Source organism: Acartia tonsa, chromosome 15 (genome assembly GCF_053477335.1).
Source record: "Acartia tonsa isolate MP-2025a chromosome 15, ASM5347733v1, whole genome shotgun sequence".
Lineage (NCBI taxonomy): Eukaryota > Metazoa > Arthropoda > Copepoda > Calanoida > Acartiidae > Acartia > Acartia tonsa.
Genome location: NC_137274.1, coordinates 16,089,595 through 16,108,926, shown reverse-complemented (window position 1 = coordinate 16,108,926; position 19,332 = coordinate 16,089,595). Strand labels below are relative to the sequence as shown.

The following is a 19,332-nucleotide window of genomic DNA, read 5'->3' as shown; positions in this document are numbered from 1 at the left end:
CACTCCGATTTGGCGCACCATTGAAATGATATAAAGATCCAGCTAAGGATGACAACATCCATAAAAGCGGAGCTCTGAAACACTAGAGATGCTTCGCTTAAAACATTGTACATGTACATTGTTGTTTTAGAAATAAGTATTCCAAAAATCAGATCACTCGAATAATTATATCATATAAAAAACTTGTTTTTTTAAATTAAAAAATTGTCACATTTAAAATGGACATACGGACATCCTGGCAATGATTATCTAAAATCATACCTAACTACTACAGGAATCATCATGAAAAGTTTGAAATCTATGTAACAATTCTAACAATTCTAAATTAACGGAAAAAAGCTATCCTTTCTGGAAGTACAGAGCAACCCTAATTATAGAAAAGCTTCGCTTTTAAAAATAACACATCATTTTATGCAGAGAAATAATAACTAAGAAAAGCCAAAACAAAAAGGAACTTTTTTTTACAAGAGGTGGGGGAAGGTGAAATTTTACCCGCAAAAAGCCTAAAACCTGCCTTAGACTTTTACAAACATTTATGAGATTTTAATGGACAAACACAACAAAATTGCCACTAAATAATAATATAGGTTGGTACTCATTTACATCAATGATTAATTTTCCGGGTTTTTTTGGTGGGATAGTACTAAGAGAGTAAGGGGATAATGGGATGTTTATTACACTAGTCCCCAAAGTTTTATAATAACTTTTTTTAACGTCCGTCCGTATGTCTGTCCGTCTGTTAGCTTTTTTTGTTAATTTAGGCATGTTAGAAGTGTCTTATCGATTTCAAAGTTTGCATGATGATTCCTGTTGTAGTTAGGTAGGATTTAGAAAGCATTGCAACTCTATAATCTTTAACAGAATGTCCGTACATCCATTTTAAACATGTTGATTTTTAATTTTTTTAACAGCAAATTTTCATGTGATAAAATTATTTGATTGATCTAATTTTTTGAATACTGGTTCGTATGACAACAAAGTACAACATTATAAGCGGATCAGCTCTATAATCAAGTCCTAAAAATGTAAGTATGTCCTAAAACATTATCCTGTATCTAAGCAGTTTTTCAACAAATTTACTTAGATTTTAGCTACGACTTTATACATTTATATTCTGATATTATTCAGTTCTGACACTCTACAAGTGTTAATGTGCCTTTGTCCTATTATTTTAGAGCTTTGTTTTATGGATGTTGTCATTCTTGTTTTACCTAAACATATAATTTGATATTTCAAGTATTAAACATGTAAAAAAAATCCGTCAAATGAAAAGTGAAAAATCCGTGAATTTTAAAAATTTCATTTAATTTTGTATTGGCATTTGAAAAATAAAAATGTAATAAGCATCAACTCAGGTAAAATATTTAATAAATAAACAAGGATGACAACATCCATAGCTTCAAAAGCTCAACAAATTGTCGGACAAATGAACGTAAAAAATTATAGAGTGACAGCCAGGGAGGGAGGAGACATTGGACTGTAAATGATACTGGTCCCAAATAATATTAACACTTTTGTTGGATTAAAAACTTTTAAGACTTGATTTATTTGTACAAACTAGCATTGTCTAAACTTTTCAACCATTAATTTCAAAACCCACAGAATTGATAATTTTGTTAATTTGCCATCATAGTAATCTTATTTCATCGCCAATTTTCTTATCAGATCCAAATGGACAGCGCCTACAATTAAAACCAACCCAACGGGGATGTAAAGGGATAAGACAATGGCTGATAAATTAATGTATAACCCCAATGATTATATACAAAAATACTCCTTCTTTAGATTACAATTTGTAATTAAAATGTTTGGACACTCAATTTTATGTACAAACCAATCATAATTTAATGAAAGTCCCCAAAGTTGTTGAGCCAACGAATAAGAAAGCGTTATGTAAAGCTTTGGGAAATATTATGAAAAACATTCCAATGTCTCCTCCCTCCCCATTAATCAATAGTGTCTAAACTTTTCTACCGATTATTTAATCTTTACAAGATAATTTTGTTTTAGGAAACATTCTATTTACCTATCAGGGAGCGGTCAGATGGTCATAACACCACTTTTCTCAGAAGGTCATTGATATCTAAGTATTCACTTAAATAATGTTAGGGTTCTACCTTATACACAAAAGTCATAATGTAGAAATTAAGATTTATTTAGAATTTTTTATAATTTTGGTTCTACCCTACTGACTTTAACCGGATACCACGTCCGACACAGACCAGATATCCTAAAAAAATCAACTCTTGCCGACGTATAATTACTAAACTTTAAAAGTCATGAAGTCACAGCTCTCCATCTTACCTACAAAAAAATGAGATTGGAAAAACTAGAGGGGGGGTTACCAGTATCCTGTATTTAATATTTTGCATCTCATCAAATAATAAAAAATTAATATTCTGCTAAATAGGTTCTGACCCTCTAGAAAAGGTTATGTCCAAATGAAATATCCTTAATCTTAGGAGCTTTGCTTTAACGGATATTGTCATCCTAGTTAAAATAGGATAGAAATGGCAATTCAGCATCAGAATACCAACACTTAAAGGGACTGTAAATGTAATTTTTTTTCATCTTAATATCAAATCTTTACTTTATCTCATTCATAATATTTCACAGAAAGAGCAAAACGCGCTTTTGTTTGCTTAAAAAACGGTTATTTCCAACGATTTTTATAAGGTCCAGGGAAAGGAAAACATTTTCTATACTATCTAAAATGTGCATTAAATTGCTTTTTTCTCCCATTATAGCTAAAATTAAACTTTTTCACATAGTTCTTGATTTTCCTAATGGTTAAGCTGACTTTTAACATAATCCTTGCTTTAAACCAATGTATAGTTACTTAGAAATTGATAAAATAAGCAATATTTTTGATTGAAAACCAAATACAATAACAAAGCTAGAAACAGGTTTTTTTATTAGTATCCAATTAACTTTAGATGACCCATCTCTCGCCCACCTTTAATTACAAATTTGTAAATAATAAAGACGCAATATTTCTTTATAAACAGTCTGATAAAAGTGTAAACTAATTCTCCAAAGTGGGTTATTTATTTCCAACACAATAAAAAGGATGTTATTATTTTAACCCTTAACAGTCGGGCCCCTTGCCGCACCTTAATCAGTCGGGGGGGGGGGGCGTTCAACGCCCCCCCCTCATTATCTCAGTTCCTATTAGAGCTAGAGGGCAAGTCCCCTGTGTTATGGTGAATTTCCGACCTTAAGTAAGTCAAGGTCAATTTTTGCTTCCTTCATCCTTTTATTTAACAACCTTTGTTTTTAGGTCCTTTTTTACTTAAAAATTTTAAACGGCTGTAATTTTTTTATTTTTAAAGCTAAAAATCAAAACATAAGTTTCAGCGGCCGCAGCTGTACTTGGCAGCTGCCAGCCGCCACAGTCGGCGGTCGGCGGGAAAACGGCAGTGGATCTTTATGAAATTTTAATACATTATGTAGACATGTAAGAAAAGCTTTAAGTTTAAAATTTGAAGTCTCTAAGTCAAAAATTGCGGCCACAGGAGCATTTTAAAGACTTATGGAGACCTGGAGGATCAGGACCTGGAGGATCATACCTGGAACCTGAAATTGACTTGAACACCTGTATTTAATATGAGGATGTACTACTAGAGGATATTTTAGTATTTTGGTAAGATAAAATGCTTTGTTTAAATCAAAAACAAATTTTTGTTCTTTACCTGGATGACCCTGCCAGGTTTGCTGGCATCCTGTGCCCGCCAGGATGGAGATATTCAAAAAATGTCAACTCTCAGTTATGTGTCATACCCATACTTAAAAAGTCAAGCAGTTTGGGCTCTTTATCTTTCACACACAGAAAATGAGATAGAAAAAACCGGATGGGGGGGCGTTCAAAGCCCCCCCCCTTCCCGACCGTTAAGGGATAACTTATGAGATTCAACCCTCTGTAGACGGTGAGGTATTTTTTTTGTCAATAATACGAATTCAAAATATGTCTTTATTACCTAATTACTACGTTATAAAAAAAACTAATTGGCAATTTTATATCATAGAATAAATCCTAAACAGTAAGTAAATTATTTCAACTATATATGACAAGTTAAATATCCCTACAAACATTATAAGAAACAAAAACGTACAGATTTTCCCTGTGTTTTTCTTTTTCCCTCCCAAATTATCAAAAAGTCAAGGCATTATTCCTGCATATTTTTGTTATTAGGACGTTTTTGGTTGATCAGTGTAGTGAAATGTGCATAGAAAATGTTAAGATTTAATAATAAGATGAGAAATTTTTAGGTTTACACTCCCTTTAAATATAATAACCAACATCTATCAAATCATATTAAGAGTCAATGATTGATTATATCCATAAAACCTTTTAGAACATATAAAGCATTTTTTTAAGACTCAAGATTTAAGTTGAAATAGGTCTTTCAGACTTGTAACTGACAGACAAAGTAAATTAAAAGTAGCTAAGCTTAAACAAAATTAAAATTATAAGTAAAAAAACTTTAAAATCTAAATATTCTTATTTTGAAAATCATGAATCATACAATAATAAATTTTTATATAAAAAAGGCACAGTTTTTTGTTTTAAATCCAGATAATAAAGCATTGTAGGTAATCATTCTGTTGACCCAAAGCAGTTCTGTTCTGAAATAATTGTTATATTAATTAATCAAAATTATATTGGAATTAATAACAGATATAAGATTTAAACAGATGGACAGGAAAAATTCATAGATAGATAAAAGAAGCTAAAAATTAGAAAAGGTTTTTTGTCTGTTCATTATAATTTTCAGATTAGATAATTTGAGATAGGCAAATATATATATATATATATATATATATGTTTAGATAAATAAAAATATATATTGATATAAAGGTAAACATCTCCTGCCTTATAAATTTAAACAGTTATAGGTTTAGAATTAACCCTTAACGGTCGGGGGGGGGGGGGGCGTTGAACGCCCCCCCATCCGTTTTTTTCTATCTCATTTTCTGTGTGTGAAAGATGAAGAGCCCAAACTGCTTGACTTTTTAAGTATGGGTATGACACATAACTGAGAGTTGAAATTTTTTGAATATCTCCATCCTGGCGGGCACAGGATGCCAGCAAACCTGGCAGGGTCATCCAGGTAAAGAGCAAAAATATTTTTTTGACTAAAACAAAGCATTTTATCATACCAAAATACTTAAAAATCCTCTAGTAGTACATCCTTATATGAAATACAGGTGTTCAAGTCACTTTCAGGTTCCAGGTATGATCCTGCAGGTCCTGATCCTCCAGGTCTCCAGAAATCTTTAAAAGGCTCCTGTGGCCGCAATTTTTGACTTAGAGACTTCAAACTTTAAACTTAAGCTTTTCTTACATGTCTACATAACGTATTAAAATTTCATGAAGATCCGCCGCCGTTTTCCCGTTGACCGCCGACTGCGGCGGCTGGCAGCTGCCAAGTACAGCTGCGGCCGCTGAAATTTATATTTTGATATTTCTAATGTAAAATTTACATAAAGATAAACATTTTCTGGAAAAAAATTTTCTTCTAGCTTCAAAAATAAGAAAATTACAGCCGTTTGAAATTTTTAAGTAAAAAAGGACCTAAAAACAAAGGTTGTTAAATAAAAGGGTGAAGGAAGCGAAAATTGACTTAGACTTATAAAAGGTCGGAAATTCATTATCAAACAGGGGACTTGCACAAAAAAATTTAGCCCTCTAGCTCTAATAGGAACTGAGATAATAAGGGGGGGCGTTGAACTCCCCCCCCCCCCCCGACTGATTAAGGTGCGGAAAGGGGCCCGACTGTAAAGGGTTAAGGATTATACAAGAGATATATTACTTATATAGTCCACAGATTATAAGAAACGGTAGGACAAACAAACATAAATACTTGTAGAGTGTCAGAGTTAAATAAGCAGAATATAAATGTAAATAGGCAAAACAAAACTATATATAGATTCATTTTTGTCTAAATAAAGAAAAAGAACAAACTGTTAGAGACATACCAAGTCAAATTATAGAAAAGCCACACTTTTGAAAAGGTAATTACTTGATTTATATACAGATAAGTAAATAAATGGATATATAGATGTTCAGGTAAGTTAGTATATGGAAATTAATGGACTCCCTTCTTTTTAATTCATCTCATTTGTACTTTGAAGGCACTAATATAGCTAACTCTATTGTTCTTTGAAATTTTGAAAGTATTTATATCAAAGTTTATTGAGGATTATATTATAAGATATTAGATAATAAGCCAAGTATACAATTACAATATATACAGATAAGTAAATCAATAAATAGACAGATATATAGGTAAGTTGGTATAAAATAATTAATGGTCTCCTTTTTTAAAATTTATTACACATATGATAAGAGGAGTGATCTGTGCTCCCTATGCACTTTAAGTGAAAGCAATAATATAGCTAACTCTTTTGTTTTTTAAACTTTTCAGAATTTATATTGTTTTACCTTGTTATATTGTTGTTATTCTGACTTTATTCAATTTCACTTCCTTTCTTAGCTCCTAAAAAAAGGTTTTAACTTTTTAAATCTTTTTAAATGAGTTTTTTTGCAATGAATTGTTAATAATAACATCTGGTGGCAGTGTTTTTAAAGGGGGGGAAAGAAAAAAACCCACAAAATCATCATATAAAATGATAAACTAAAATAGCCCTAAACCATCCTAGGAATTTTTATGACCAAGATTCCCCCCACCCCCCTGTTCCTCATTTTTGTAATAAGGGTGGATAAAACCACCATTACCTCTGTTCTGCATGCCTATTGAATAAACTAATGACTATTTTTTTCAATAAATTCATTATTTTCTGAACCCAGCCCCTAAGAACCCTCCCCCATCCTTAATCTATTTCATTAAAAGTGACCAATAGAAAAAATCATGAAAATCTGAATGAAAGGATAGCTATACTTATAATTATAGGCTTACCATTTTCTCTAAGTATATCTGCTATTTCTCTCTTTCTTTTCATTGTTTCTTCAGTGTCCCAATCCAAAGGATTTTCTTGAAGAGCCTCATCCAGAGCTGTGTTCCCTATGATATTTATTGATTATCTAATATTACACTATATTAACCCTGTCAAAATTTTGTCAAGTTAAATGATAATAGTCAAGTAGTCATAATATGATTACAATCATTATCATTTCTCTTTCTATGTTTATCCTACTTTCTATCTTAATTAATTTATATATCTATCCATCTATCTGTCTATCTATCTATCTATCTATCTATCTATCTATCTATCTATCTATCTATCTATCTATCTATCTATCTATCTATCTATCTATATATCTATCTATCTATCTATCTATCTATCTATCTATCTATATATCTATCTATCTATCTATTTACTATCTACCTAACTATTTATCTATCTATCTATTCCTATAGACACTACTAAAAAATAAAACTTACCATCATAATCTCTTTCTTTAAGATCAGCACCTTTCTCCAGTAAATACTGTACCACATGGAGATGTCCTCCATATGAAGCAGTCAACAATGGTGTAGTACCTGAATTTAATGATAATCATTATTATTTCTGTTTCAATATTTATCAGCCTATTAGTCTTAATGCCTGTTTATCTATCTATAATTCTATTTATATAACTATCTAATAATTATCAAAACATCTGTTCATTAAAATATCTATTGTTTATTAATATATATATCTATCTATAAAGCTACCTATTTACTATCAAAATATCTATCTATATTTAATCAGTAAATATAACTTATAATAAAAATAAATAATAAAACTAACCATTATTATCTCTTTCTTTAATATCAGCTCCTTTCTCCACTAAATATTGTACCACAGGGAGATGTCCCCAATATGAGGCAGCCAATAATGGTGTAGCACCTGAATATAATTATAATCATTATTATTTCTGTTTCAATATTTGTCAGCATATCATTTATGTATATCCCTATTTTTATTGTTATTAATCTATCTATGTATCTATTATAATTTTTATCTATTTATCCATATTTAATTAGTGAACACACCTAAATAATAAAACTTACCAACATTATCTCTCTCTTTAAGATCAGCACCAGCCTCCACTAAATATTGTACCACAGGGAGATATCCTCCATATGAGGCATGTAACAAAGGTGTATAACCTGAATATAATTATTATTTGTGTTTCAATATATATCCTACTTTCTATCTTTATTAATTTATCTATCTATATATCTATCTATCTATCTGTCTATCTATACATTTATCTATCTATCTAGTACCTTTTTATCTCTTTTAATATAGCTATCTAACTATATTTGTCTCTGTCTATCTTTCTATCTATCTATCTATCTATCTATCTATCTATCTATCTACCTATCTAACTATCTATCTATATATCTATCTATATCTCTATATTTTATATATTGTAATACAATTTTTAAAAAATCCTCTAAAACATTTAAAAAATTTAAACCTGTAACAAGCCAATTTCAACAAAAGCTGAGAGATGATTGTAAAAAAGTAAAAGACAGCAAAGAAATCATAGTGAGTGCAGATAAAACTTCAAACCTGTGTGAAATTCCTGTGGCCAAGTACAATCAACTACTTAAAAATAATATTACCAACAATTATAAGAAGTGTGATGCCAACAACATTGATGAAGCTAACATGGAAGCAGCCGATATAGCAACTGAACTTGGGTTTGCTGATAGAATCAAAGTTCTAGCAAAATCTTCCAGCTATGTAACCGTTAAAGATCATAAAAATAGCTTTCCTGGTTTTGTAAAATGCAGATTGATCAATCCAGGTAAAACAAAAATTGGTATGATTTCAAAACAAATCTTAGACAATATAAATAAATGCATAAGATCAAGTACCAACTCTAACCAGTGGTGGAGAAGCACAAAAGACACTCTTTATTGGTTCAACAATTTACAGAATAAAAATACCCTATAATTCTTCCAGTTCGATATTGAAAGTTTTTATCCAAGCATCACGGAAAGCCTTCTGAACAAAGCTATTGTTTTTGGGTCCCAATTTGTTAACATTTCGGATCAAGATAAACAAATAATTTTTCACTCCAGAAAAACATTCCTGTTCTCAGATAATGAACCTTGGGTGAAGAAGACTGGCGACAACTTTGATGTTCCTATGGGTGGATATGACTCAGCCGAAGTGTCAGATTTAGTTGGGCTGTACCTTTTTAACAAGCTAGAAGCAGTGTTCCCTCAAGAAAATGTAGGTTTGTACAGAGATGATGGGCCACAATCTTATCGGTATCTGGGCCACAAATAGACAGAATCAGAAAACAAGTTATCAACATTTTCGGACAAGAAGGCTTAAAAATCACAGTAACTACAAACATTAAAACCACAAAATTCCTAGATGTCAACCTGGATCTGGAATTGGGCAACTTTAAACCCTACAGAAAACCAAACGACAAACCTAACTACATTAACATCAAGTCTGTCCAGTCTTAGGTAACTTCAGCCGTTGAGAAAATTCAGCTGTAATCATGGTAAAAAATTTGCCCCACTGTCCCACATGACCGTAGCTAGCACCTTACGGCTCATGTGGTCCACAACATTAATAATCTGCAGCATCATCATCAGGTTTACTTCAGGAACAAAAGGTTCTTCATACACAGCAGCAGCTTGCCCGTCAGCTACACTTTCATGGAGAAGGGTGCTATGGGGTTGATCACACCCCTCTGACCGGCACCCTGACAGCTTCTCTTTCCTGGGACACTCTGCATACCTGTGGCCCTTATTTAAGCATAGCTGACAGGCTCCGATTTTCTTCACAAACTTCTTACGTTCAGGTACAGGCAGGTTCTCAAACTTAGGACACTTACACAAATAGTGTTCTTGGTTACAACCATCAAAAGTACAAGCAGGCTGCTTCTTCTTTCCTTTACCAGAACTGGCCTGCTTACCCACGGCCGTGGCAGCCGCGGCAGCGTTGCCCTTACGCTTAGTAGGCGTCTCTAATCCAGAGGTGCCGCTCATTAACATGGTGCCTCTCTGTTGTTCCAAGATCTCCAGCAACTTGGACACATATTGGGTATCCATCAGCTGTCTGGTCCTGGACAAATGATCCAAGTAAATCCACTGAGCTGCGTGAGTAGAGATCTGCTGCAACTGCAGCCTCAACTCCTTATCCTTCATAACCCGTTCTGATGATAAAAGCATCTGAAGATAGGATTCATCATATGTCGACGTAAGCTTTATGAAATTCTCCTTAAAACTTACGTAAGACGTTTCATGGCCATCGAAAGATGGCAACAGTTTCTCGTCCAGCCGGCCCATATATGTTGACGGCAGAAACATAGACTGCTGGCCGGTAAACATCTGATTACCATACGGCGGAATCAAGTTGGGATCCACCATGCCAGAAATGTCAGGTGATGCAGGCTCTGGTTTAGCCCTTAACAATATACTCATCATAACAGTCATATCATCAATAAGTTTATCTGGCAACCTTTGATTAAATGACAGAACGGCTGCGGCTTACAGTGGCTGAGGCTGAAGAAAACATAAGCCTTGGGGCTAATTCTAAGGCTTAAGCTTAATTAAGCCGCGCGGCTAATTCTAAGGCTTAAGCTTAATTAAGCTGCGCGGCTAATTCTAAGGCTTAAGCTTAATTAAGCCGCGCGGCTGAGGCTGTAGTTTAATATAAATAGGTACCCAAAATTTAAACTGAAACTCAAAGTTTTATACTGGTACCCAAAATTTATACTGGTAACCCAAAGTTTTATACTGGTACCCAAAGTTTTATACTGGTATCCAAAATTTATACTGGTACCCAAAGTTTTATAGTGGTACCTATATTTTTATTCTGGTATTCGGTTACATTTGTCCTAAAAATAATTGTCTTCAAAATGCTTATCATATGTACACTTGAAATAAATGTATTTGTCATAAAAACTTACCTCTTATGAAAAATGTTTTTATTACAAACGTGCTTTTTATTACAATTATTAATGTGATAAGTATAATTTTTATGACAAATCACATAATCTTAATGAAAGTGTACTTATGAAGTTATGACAAGTGATATATTGACAAAAATTACTAAACTATGGGTAAAAATGTTCTTATCTTAAATATTGATGCAGATAGGGGACTCAAACCCATAAACTCCCCATCAAACAAGCAGAGATGAAACAACTCAGCCTTATCTCCAGGGTGTTTATGTGTAAGAATATATTATAATCTACTAAAAACACTGAGAATAATTTTGTTTATATAGTCCATATTATGATTATGGGGAATAATTTTTTTCTAGGGGCGATTTCTCTTGGGAGACATAATTACTAACAAATTTTAAAATGTGTAATATAATTATCTTTTTTTAATCTATAGTATTATCCTTTGTGGACTTGAGGCAGTGCATGTTTTATAATTTTACTTTTCCTTAATTGGCTAATGAATGGGAGTTCTAGTCCCTTCAAAAACAAATTGAAAAAATATAGCTTTTTTCTAAGTTTTTAAGTTACTGTTGTTTAATACACAAATTTAAAAAACTGTTTTTGCCATTTTTCAGCAAAATCTCCAAAAGTGAAAATTATATTTTGTGTTTAGGTTGATTCGATCTCGTATCCTCGGGATATGATTTTAAAAGTAAAAGAATAATGTAAAGTTTAAGCATTGTGCTACAATGCTGAAACTATCTAATTTTCAAATTTAACCCATTAGTGCCGAGCGCCACTTTTATGGGCCGATTGAGCAAAAAATCTCAGGGAAGCTTTATAATGGTCAAAACGGAATTCCAATTTTTTGTTTTGCTCGTTTGGCGTGCACAGGAAAGTTGCAAAAAAAACCCGTTCGGCCTGGCCAAAAATACCAACCAGGCATTTGGACCCGTTTTGGGCGGTTTCCCCGGGCATTAAAACCCGGTTTTGTAGTAAAAACCCGTTTTTTTTTACCAAAAATCGAAAAATGTAATTTTGAACACCCAAAGTGAGATGAACACTTTTTAGAACTTTAATATGATCCGTAACTGAAAACTACACAACCTCATGTAATATATAGAGCTACAAGTAATATACGAAGCGATTTATTTCAAATTTAGTGTTTTGGCTATAGGTACCACCCTTTTTGGTTAAAAAAACCCGGTTTAAAAGACACACACTACGAAAAAAGAACATATAAAATTTGGGTGTTACATTTCAGAAAACGAGCATAAAACTATTGGGTGACACATACTAGGGTTATTAGGGTGGCTCAAACCCTTACTAATGACGTAAACTGTTATTTTTATTGGTTGAAAAGTTAAAACTGGGTAATAAAAACCAGTAATTAAAACTGTCGGGTATTTATGGCCAAGCTGAACCATGTCATAATAGTGTGTAAAAAAATGATAAAAAAAACATATAAAAAATGATAATTTGAATAAAACAAATTCACAAATAGATGTACTTGTCAATAAACATTAGATTTCACGAAAAAAATCAGCGACTTTACTATAAAAACAAAAAAGTTAGAAGGGGTATTTTGAATTTTCATGATTTTCAAATTTTGTTGAGCTATACCAGCAAACGGAAGTAAGCTAAACTGCCTGCTCCAGGGGGAAATGAAAGCCAGGGTAGTAGAGGGGGGATTCATACTGAAAATGATGCAATTATGAAGCCGAAAACCTTTTTTTTTTCATTTTTCGGAACCAGGTTTTAATGCCCGGTTCGGCACTAATGGGTTAAATAATGACTTAAAAAATTAAAATCTTGTTTTCTCTCTTTTAACACATTTGAAAATCTTATTAACAATATCATCAACTCAACTTATTTAAAATCTTAACCCTTTACAGTCGGGCCCCTAGCCGCACCTTAATTGGTCGGGGGGGGGGGGGGGGCGTTCAACGCCCCCCCTTATTATCTCAGTTCCTATTAGAGCTAGAGGGCTAAATTTTTTTGTGCAAGTCCCTTGTTTGATAATGAATTTCCGACCTTTTATAAGTTTAAGTCGATTTTCGCTTCCTTCACCCTTTTATTTAACAACCTTTGTTTTTAGGTCTTTTTTTACTCAAAAATTTCAAACGGCTGTAATTTTCTTATTTTTGAAGCTAGAAGAAAATTTTTTTTCCAGAAAATGTTTAACTTTATGTAAATTTTACATTTGAAATATCAAAATATAAATTTCAGCGGCCGCAGCTGTACTTGGCAGCTGCCAGCCGCCGTAGTCGGCGGAAAAACGGCGGGGGATCTTCATGAAATTTTAATACGTTATGTAGACATGTCAGAAAAGCTTAAGTTTAAAATTTGAAGTCTCTAAGTCAAAAATTAAGGCCACAGGAGACTTTTAAAGATTTCTGGAGACCTGGAGGATCAGGACCTGCAGGATCATACCTGGAACCTGAAAGTGACTTGAACACCTGTATTTCATATAAGGATGTACTACTAGAGGATTTTTCAGTATTTTGGTATGGTAAAATGCTTTGTTTTAGTCTAAAAAAAATATTTTTGCTCTTTACCTGGATGACCCTGCCAGGTTTGCTGGCATCCTGTGCCCGCCAGGATGGAGATATTCAAAAAATTCCAACTCTCAGTTATGTGTCATACCCATACTTAAAAAGTCAAGCAGTTTGGGCTCTTTATCTTTCACACACAGAAAATGAGATAGAAAAAACCGGATGGGGGGGCGTTCAACGCCCCCCCCCCCCCCCCCAACCGTTAAGGGTTAATATTGTAATAGGTATTTATCGCATCGTATTATAGACAGTATTCTGCTGATAGTAAATTTTAAAAAAATATAAGATTAATTCCGGTTTTGTTAGCTCAAATGGGCCACAGGTACGAGCTGATAAAACTGCAATAATATTATCATTTTTCATTTAATTATTCGTAGAAAATTGTCCAGAATATTATACGATACATAATTTTTTCAGTATGGCATAGAGCCGGTTCTAATCCACCGGATATTGATCGGTGGCGAATCATATTATGCCAAGAGTTGATAGTTTCTATTTAGTAAATTTTAATAAAATTCTTACAATAAAGTAACAAGATGTCCGTTTGTTTTTGTCTGTACCACAGTATCTCGCTAACCACTGAACCGATCGTGTTCTCCATAACAGGGTAGCTTCTCATAGGTAGCTGGATGGTTTATAACTTTTTTGGAGAATGGTACCACTACTCTCCAAAGAAAAATGGCCCCTAAAAAATTACCCCCCAACCCAAAAAAAATTTAATTTTTAAAACTAAAATAAACAATAGGGTTATGGTGGGTTAACCATCCCTCCTCACCCCCCCCCCCCATTTTTTTTTTACTTTTAAAAAAATCAAAATATAAAAAAATTGATTTTTGGATTCAACCTCCCATCCTCAAGTGCCCCTAGAAGCCTTTAGGGGCGTAGCCGCTAGTTAAAGATAAAATTACAAAAATATTTTAATAGTATAGTCCCTTTCGTTGCAACAGCTCTTAAGGGGCAATTCTTCGTATTTTCACAGTAGTTTTTCTCCTATTTCTAGACCCGGCAGGGGGCTCTAACCCTGTGGGGCCAATTGCCTAACCCTGTGGGGCAATCATCTAACCCAATATAACCTAACCTAACCTAAAATAACCTATCAAAAGCCATTTCAAAATATAACGAATCGCCCCTTAAGGGACTAACATTTTTTAAAAATATATATTTTTCTAAAAATTATAGTAGGGAGGTCATTTTTTGATTAAGGGAATGTCCGATCCCAACCCTAAAATTAGCGTAAAACCACCCAAAGACCATATATATATTTTCTGAGAAAGACAACCTTGTCAGTTCAACGGTTACTGAGATCTTAAGCTTCAGACAGTCAAATAAAAATAAAAATTAAGCCCCGCAGCTGAATTGACGGCTGAGGCTTGTAATAAATTTAGCAGCTGCGGATGTGGCTGGGGCTTACAATATCTAAGCCGCGTGGCTGGGTTAAAGCTGCGGCTGAATTCTAAAATTCAAGCTGCGGCTGAGGCTGCGGCTTCCAAATATCAAGCCGCACAGGCGCGGCTGCGGCTCAATCAAAACTTTGCAGCTGTGGCTGAGGCTTACTTGAAGCCGCGCAGCTGTGTGCGGCTGCAGCTTTAAATAATTAACAGCCGCGCGGCTGAGGCTTGATCAACTAGAAGCCGCGGGGCTGATTGCGGCTGAGGCTTAGAGTGGCGTTGGCTGAATGAGGCTTAGTGCGGCTGAGGCTTATTGTGGCTGAATTGGAGTTTTGTGGCTGAGGCTTACAGTGGCTGAATGCGGCTGAGGCTTACAGTGGCTAATATTTTCTTTAAGCCGCGCTGCTGCGACTAAGGCTGAGGCTTATTGGGTGGCTGAGAAAGCCGCGCGGCTGATTTTGAGGCTTCTTTTAAGCCGCGCGGCTGATGGTGGCTTCAGCTGAGGCTGCGGCTGTGGCATCCGAACCCTGCATATAATTCATCACCAGCCAAGTCCATGAGGCTTTTAATGGATTTTAGCTCCTCAATAGCTTCTAAAGTCTTTTGCAATAACTTTTTTGTGCTGTAACAAGATCACCATATATATCACACAAGTCCTCCTCACCCTGGATCACAATATCATGGCCGATTGAGCCGTTCACAACACGCTCACAATTACTATGTCCTGCAAAAGGAAACATTCCTTCTCAAGATTAACATCAAGATCTGCATTTGTTGTTACTATCTGCATCACTTTATTTGACTCAACACTTAAATCGTCCACTAATTTTGGCAATCTCTGCTTAAGGAGAGCTAACTCTGTTAATTTTGGCGGCATATTGTCACTTTAACTAGCATTGATTACAATTATGGTAATGTCTAAAGTTCTTCAATAAATCCTGCACATTGAATAGCAACACTATCAATTGCACTCATTCATCAGCTGATGGACTGGATTCTAAGTTTCATTGTTGCGGAATGCAGTCACGCATGACCGTCCGCAAGATCTTAAGCTCAGATAGAGCAGACATCCTCTTACTTCCCCAGTGTACAATTAGACAGAATTACTAAAAAGTATTTATTGAATACCATGAAACTTATTTGCCTGAAATAAATAAATAAAATTAATACATAATTTTAATATCAAATCAAAATATAATAAGCTTCGAAGAAAAAATAACTTTTTTAAAAATCATTATGTAAGGTTGGATGATTTCAAAAATTAAGACAAAGAGTAAAATATCAAAATCTAATTAAATACATATAAAAACATAATAGAAATTAATATTTTTTAGATAGATTCATTATAAATGTATTTTAAAATGTTTGCATATAAAAATAATTCAGTTTAAATTGGTCTTTTCATTGAAAATTAAAGAAAAATAATTGCTATTTCTTTTAAACCAAAATTAACATTCAAAATTCAAATTCACAGTTGCCGCGAAAAGAATTCTTACCTAGTCTTTGCACACGTCAAGCCAGGAGGCATACGAGGGAATTTGTAGCACAGCTAACACACATTTTCAAAGCAAAACATGAGTTTTCATAACCAAAGATGGCACTTGCACAAAAGTATAAACAATAATGGCTTGTTATTATTTTTAAGCGCATCTCCAGGGACGTATGCCGCGTCAAAATATAACAGCAAAGGTCGTCTTCACTTATTTTGAGTTAGGAAAGATGGTTTTAATTGGACCGATTTCAACAAGGAAACATACATACATAGTTACCAAGACAGAATTACTGAGTAGAGAGATAGATAGAGATAGAAATAGAGAAAGAGAGGGATAGAGAAAAAGAGAGAGAGAGATAAAGTTGAAAGGAAAATTTACATATGCATAAGATTGATAAATAGATAGATAGTTAGATAGAGAGATATATAGATAGATAAATAGATATTAAGATTGATAAACAGATATATATTTATATATATATATGTATATAGATACATATATATAGATAGATAGAACTGTTACTAAAGATATACAAATATAATATAATAATATTATGTAACTAACCATCATTATCTTTATAGTTGACATCGGCTCCATGCTCTAGAAGTAGTTTGACTACTCCTGTGTTTCCACCCAGTGCTGCCCTCATAAGACTTGTCCTTCCTAGATATAAATATATTAGTTACATTGTATATTATTTTGTGTAGAGTACAGTTATAGATATACAGAGAGAGGTATACAGATAAATGGATATAAAGATAGATACATAGAATATACTAAAGATACAAATATAGTATAAAATTATAACTAACCATCATTATCTTTATAGTTGATATGAGCTCCATGATCTAGAAGTATTTTGACTATTTCTGTATTTCTATTATTCCCTGCTGCAACCAAAAGACTTGTGTATCCTAGATATAAATATATTAGTTACATTATATATTCTTTAGTTCAGAGTACAGTTATAGATATACAGAGAGAGGTGTACAGAGGTAGATATTTTGACTAAAGATATATAGATAGATAGAATATACTAAAGATACACTATATAGTAAAATAATATTATGTATCTAACCCTTAATATCTTTATGGTTGACATCGGCTCCATATTCTAGAAGTATTCTGATTACTTCTGTGTATTCATAATCTGCTGCCTCCATAAGACTTGTCCATCCTAGATTTAAATATATTAGTTACATTACATATTCTTTAGTTCAGAGTACAGTTATAGATATACAGAGAGAGGTATACAGAAATTGATAGATAGAATATACTAAATATACAATATATACAATGCGTTTAAAAAAAAACTGCGTTTTCCGGTTTTGGGAAACAACCAGTAGGAGTATGAAAAAAATAATTATATATTCTTATTCTCTATAAAAATATGGATTAATTTTATGAAAGGTGTTTATTTATTACTCTAAAAACAACGGCGCATTTTAGAGTTGATTAATTCTAAAAAGCATGAATAATAATTTTTTCGGTCAGTTTTTAAGGCTTTTTATATTGTTTTATAAAAAAATACTATTCCTATCTGTCTAAAATGATAAACAAACATATTTTATTTTCATTTCAATTTTTATTCAACTTATTTACAGGTTTACTGAAACATAAAACGCATTTTTTTATCATAGACAAAATATCACAAATATCATATCAAATGCTTTGTTATTATCAAGACAGGACTATTTTTCAAAGCATTTTCCACCCATATCAATGCACATATCAGCTCGTGTTTGAATATCCAACACTGCTCTATAACACATTGCAGGATCAAGCTGCCGCTCATGTGCAAGGTTTTCTGGCCGCCCTCGTCGTTTTGCAGAGTACATGCGGACTTTCTGCGAATTAACATGCCCATTTAAATCAAAAGAGGCTTTGTCTGAGAACAACATGTTTCTCATCTCTTGAACAGATTTTCTCTCAATCTATTCACTGAAACTAACACGTCTAGGAAAATCTGTGTCCAATAACCGCTGGGTTCTAACAGCTTTATAAGGATGATATTCTATTTCCTTAGCAATTCTGTGCCAGCTTGCTGGACTAATTCCAAGTCTGTTTCGACGGCATGAATTTATTGGAGAATGGTCATGTTCAATGTTTTTTAATTCTTTTTTAGAATCCGCATCCATCAAACGGCGAGCTCTCCGCTTGTTTCTCTCTGTCACTGCTGTGCGCTTACGGCCACTAAAAGTGCGCCCTGGAGATTTCTTACTGTTACAATTATGCATAGTCCAATTAGATAATTGTTTCTTCATAATATTTCTCACTGTATTTTTTTATGGTGGTCGCGATGTAGGAAATCTTTCCATATATCCTTGTAGAAGATCTGGCCAAAAGTTTTTTTTCCTTTCACTTAATTTAGAGTATTCAAGTAAAAGAAAAGTCCTTTGTTCTGGAGTAAACTGTTCACGTATCATTGTTGATAGTTTTAAGATGTAATCAAAACTGAATATAATATTATATCCCCCCACCCCTCCAACACCTTATATTATGGGCCTAATGTTGCACAATTCCGGTCAAAATTCAAAATCTTTGCCCACTTTTGGCATCTAATTGAACTGGAACTACTTAAAGTGATCACGAATTTAATTTTTCAAAATGCATTTTCGTTTACCTTTTTTATATTTTAAGTAATTTTCAAAGAATTATGCCTTAAAAGTTCAATTAAGTTAGAAAAAAATCTGTTTAAAATGCCGAGAGTATTTCCACATGAAAATAATGTTAAAATCTGAGCAACAATTTAACTAAGAGAAAATAAGCCATTTCTTCGCTTGCAGATAAAAACAAAAAAAATTGATACTTATAAAATATTTTTGTAATATATCTCTATTAATATTTATCTTTGAACTTTCTCTAAAATGTAATGAAAAAAATTGGTTTATTTTATAAAATCATTAGCCAAATACCGCTTTGTTTATGCAGGTATAGTGACAAAAGAAAAATTGTTTAAATCTGTAGAAAGAATGATATTTAAGAATTGAAATGTTCAAATAGAATAAACAAATATTATTTGCTGCACA

General features: G+C 33.1%; 1 protein-coding gene across 1 annotated transcript; it reads right to left on the bottom strand.

The window, feature by feature from the left end:
• Positions 1-4,483: 4,483 nt before the first annotated feature.
• Positions 4,484-18,141, bottom strand: LOC145306951 (uncharacterized). Its single transcript, XM_080149291.1, has 10 exons — positions 18,018-18,141; positions 17,382-17,480; positions 17,116-17,217; positions 16,868-16,966; positions 8,019-8,117; positions 7,756-7,854; positions 7,407-7,505; positions 6,921-7,025; positions 6,446-6,500; positions 4,484-4,626 (listed from the first exon to the last, which is right to left on the bottom strand). Exons 1-9 carry the CDS (start codon positions 18,139-18,141, stop codon positions 6,472-6,474), a joined length of 855 nt encoding a protein of 284 aa, XP_080005417.1. The 3' UTR covers positions 4,484-4,626; positions 6,446-6,471.
• Positions 18,142-19,332: the final 1,191 nt, after the last annotated feature.

Bases quoted from the DNA above. Each gene is read 5' to 3' on its own strand.
- LOC145306951 (XM_080149291.1), bottom strand. From the start codon at position 18,141: ATGTACTCTGCAAAACGACGAGGGCGGCCAGAAAACCTTGCACATGAG. The intron at 17,218-17,381 runs GTTAGATACATA...ATTTATATCTAG, and splicing joins CAACCATAAAGATATTAAGG to GATACACAAGTCTTTTGGTT. The intron at 6,501-6,920 runs GTAAGCCTATAA...ACCTTTTTTTAG, and splicing joins AGATATACTTAGAGAAAATG to GAGCTAAGAAAGGAAGTGAA.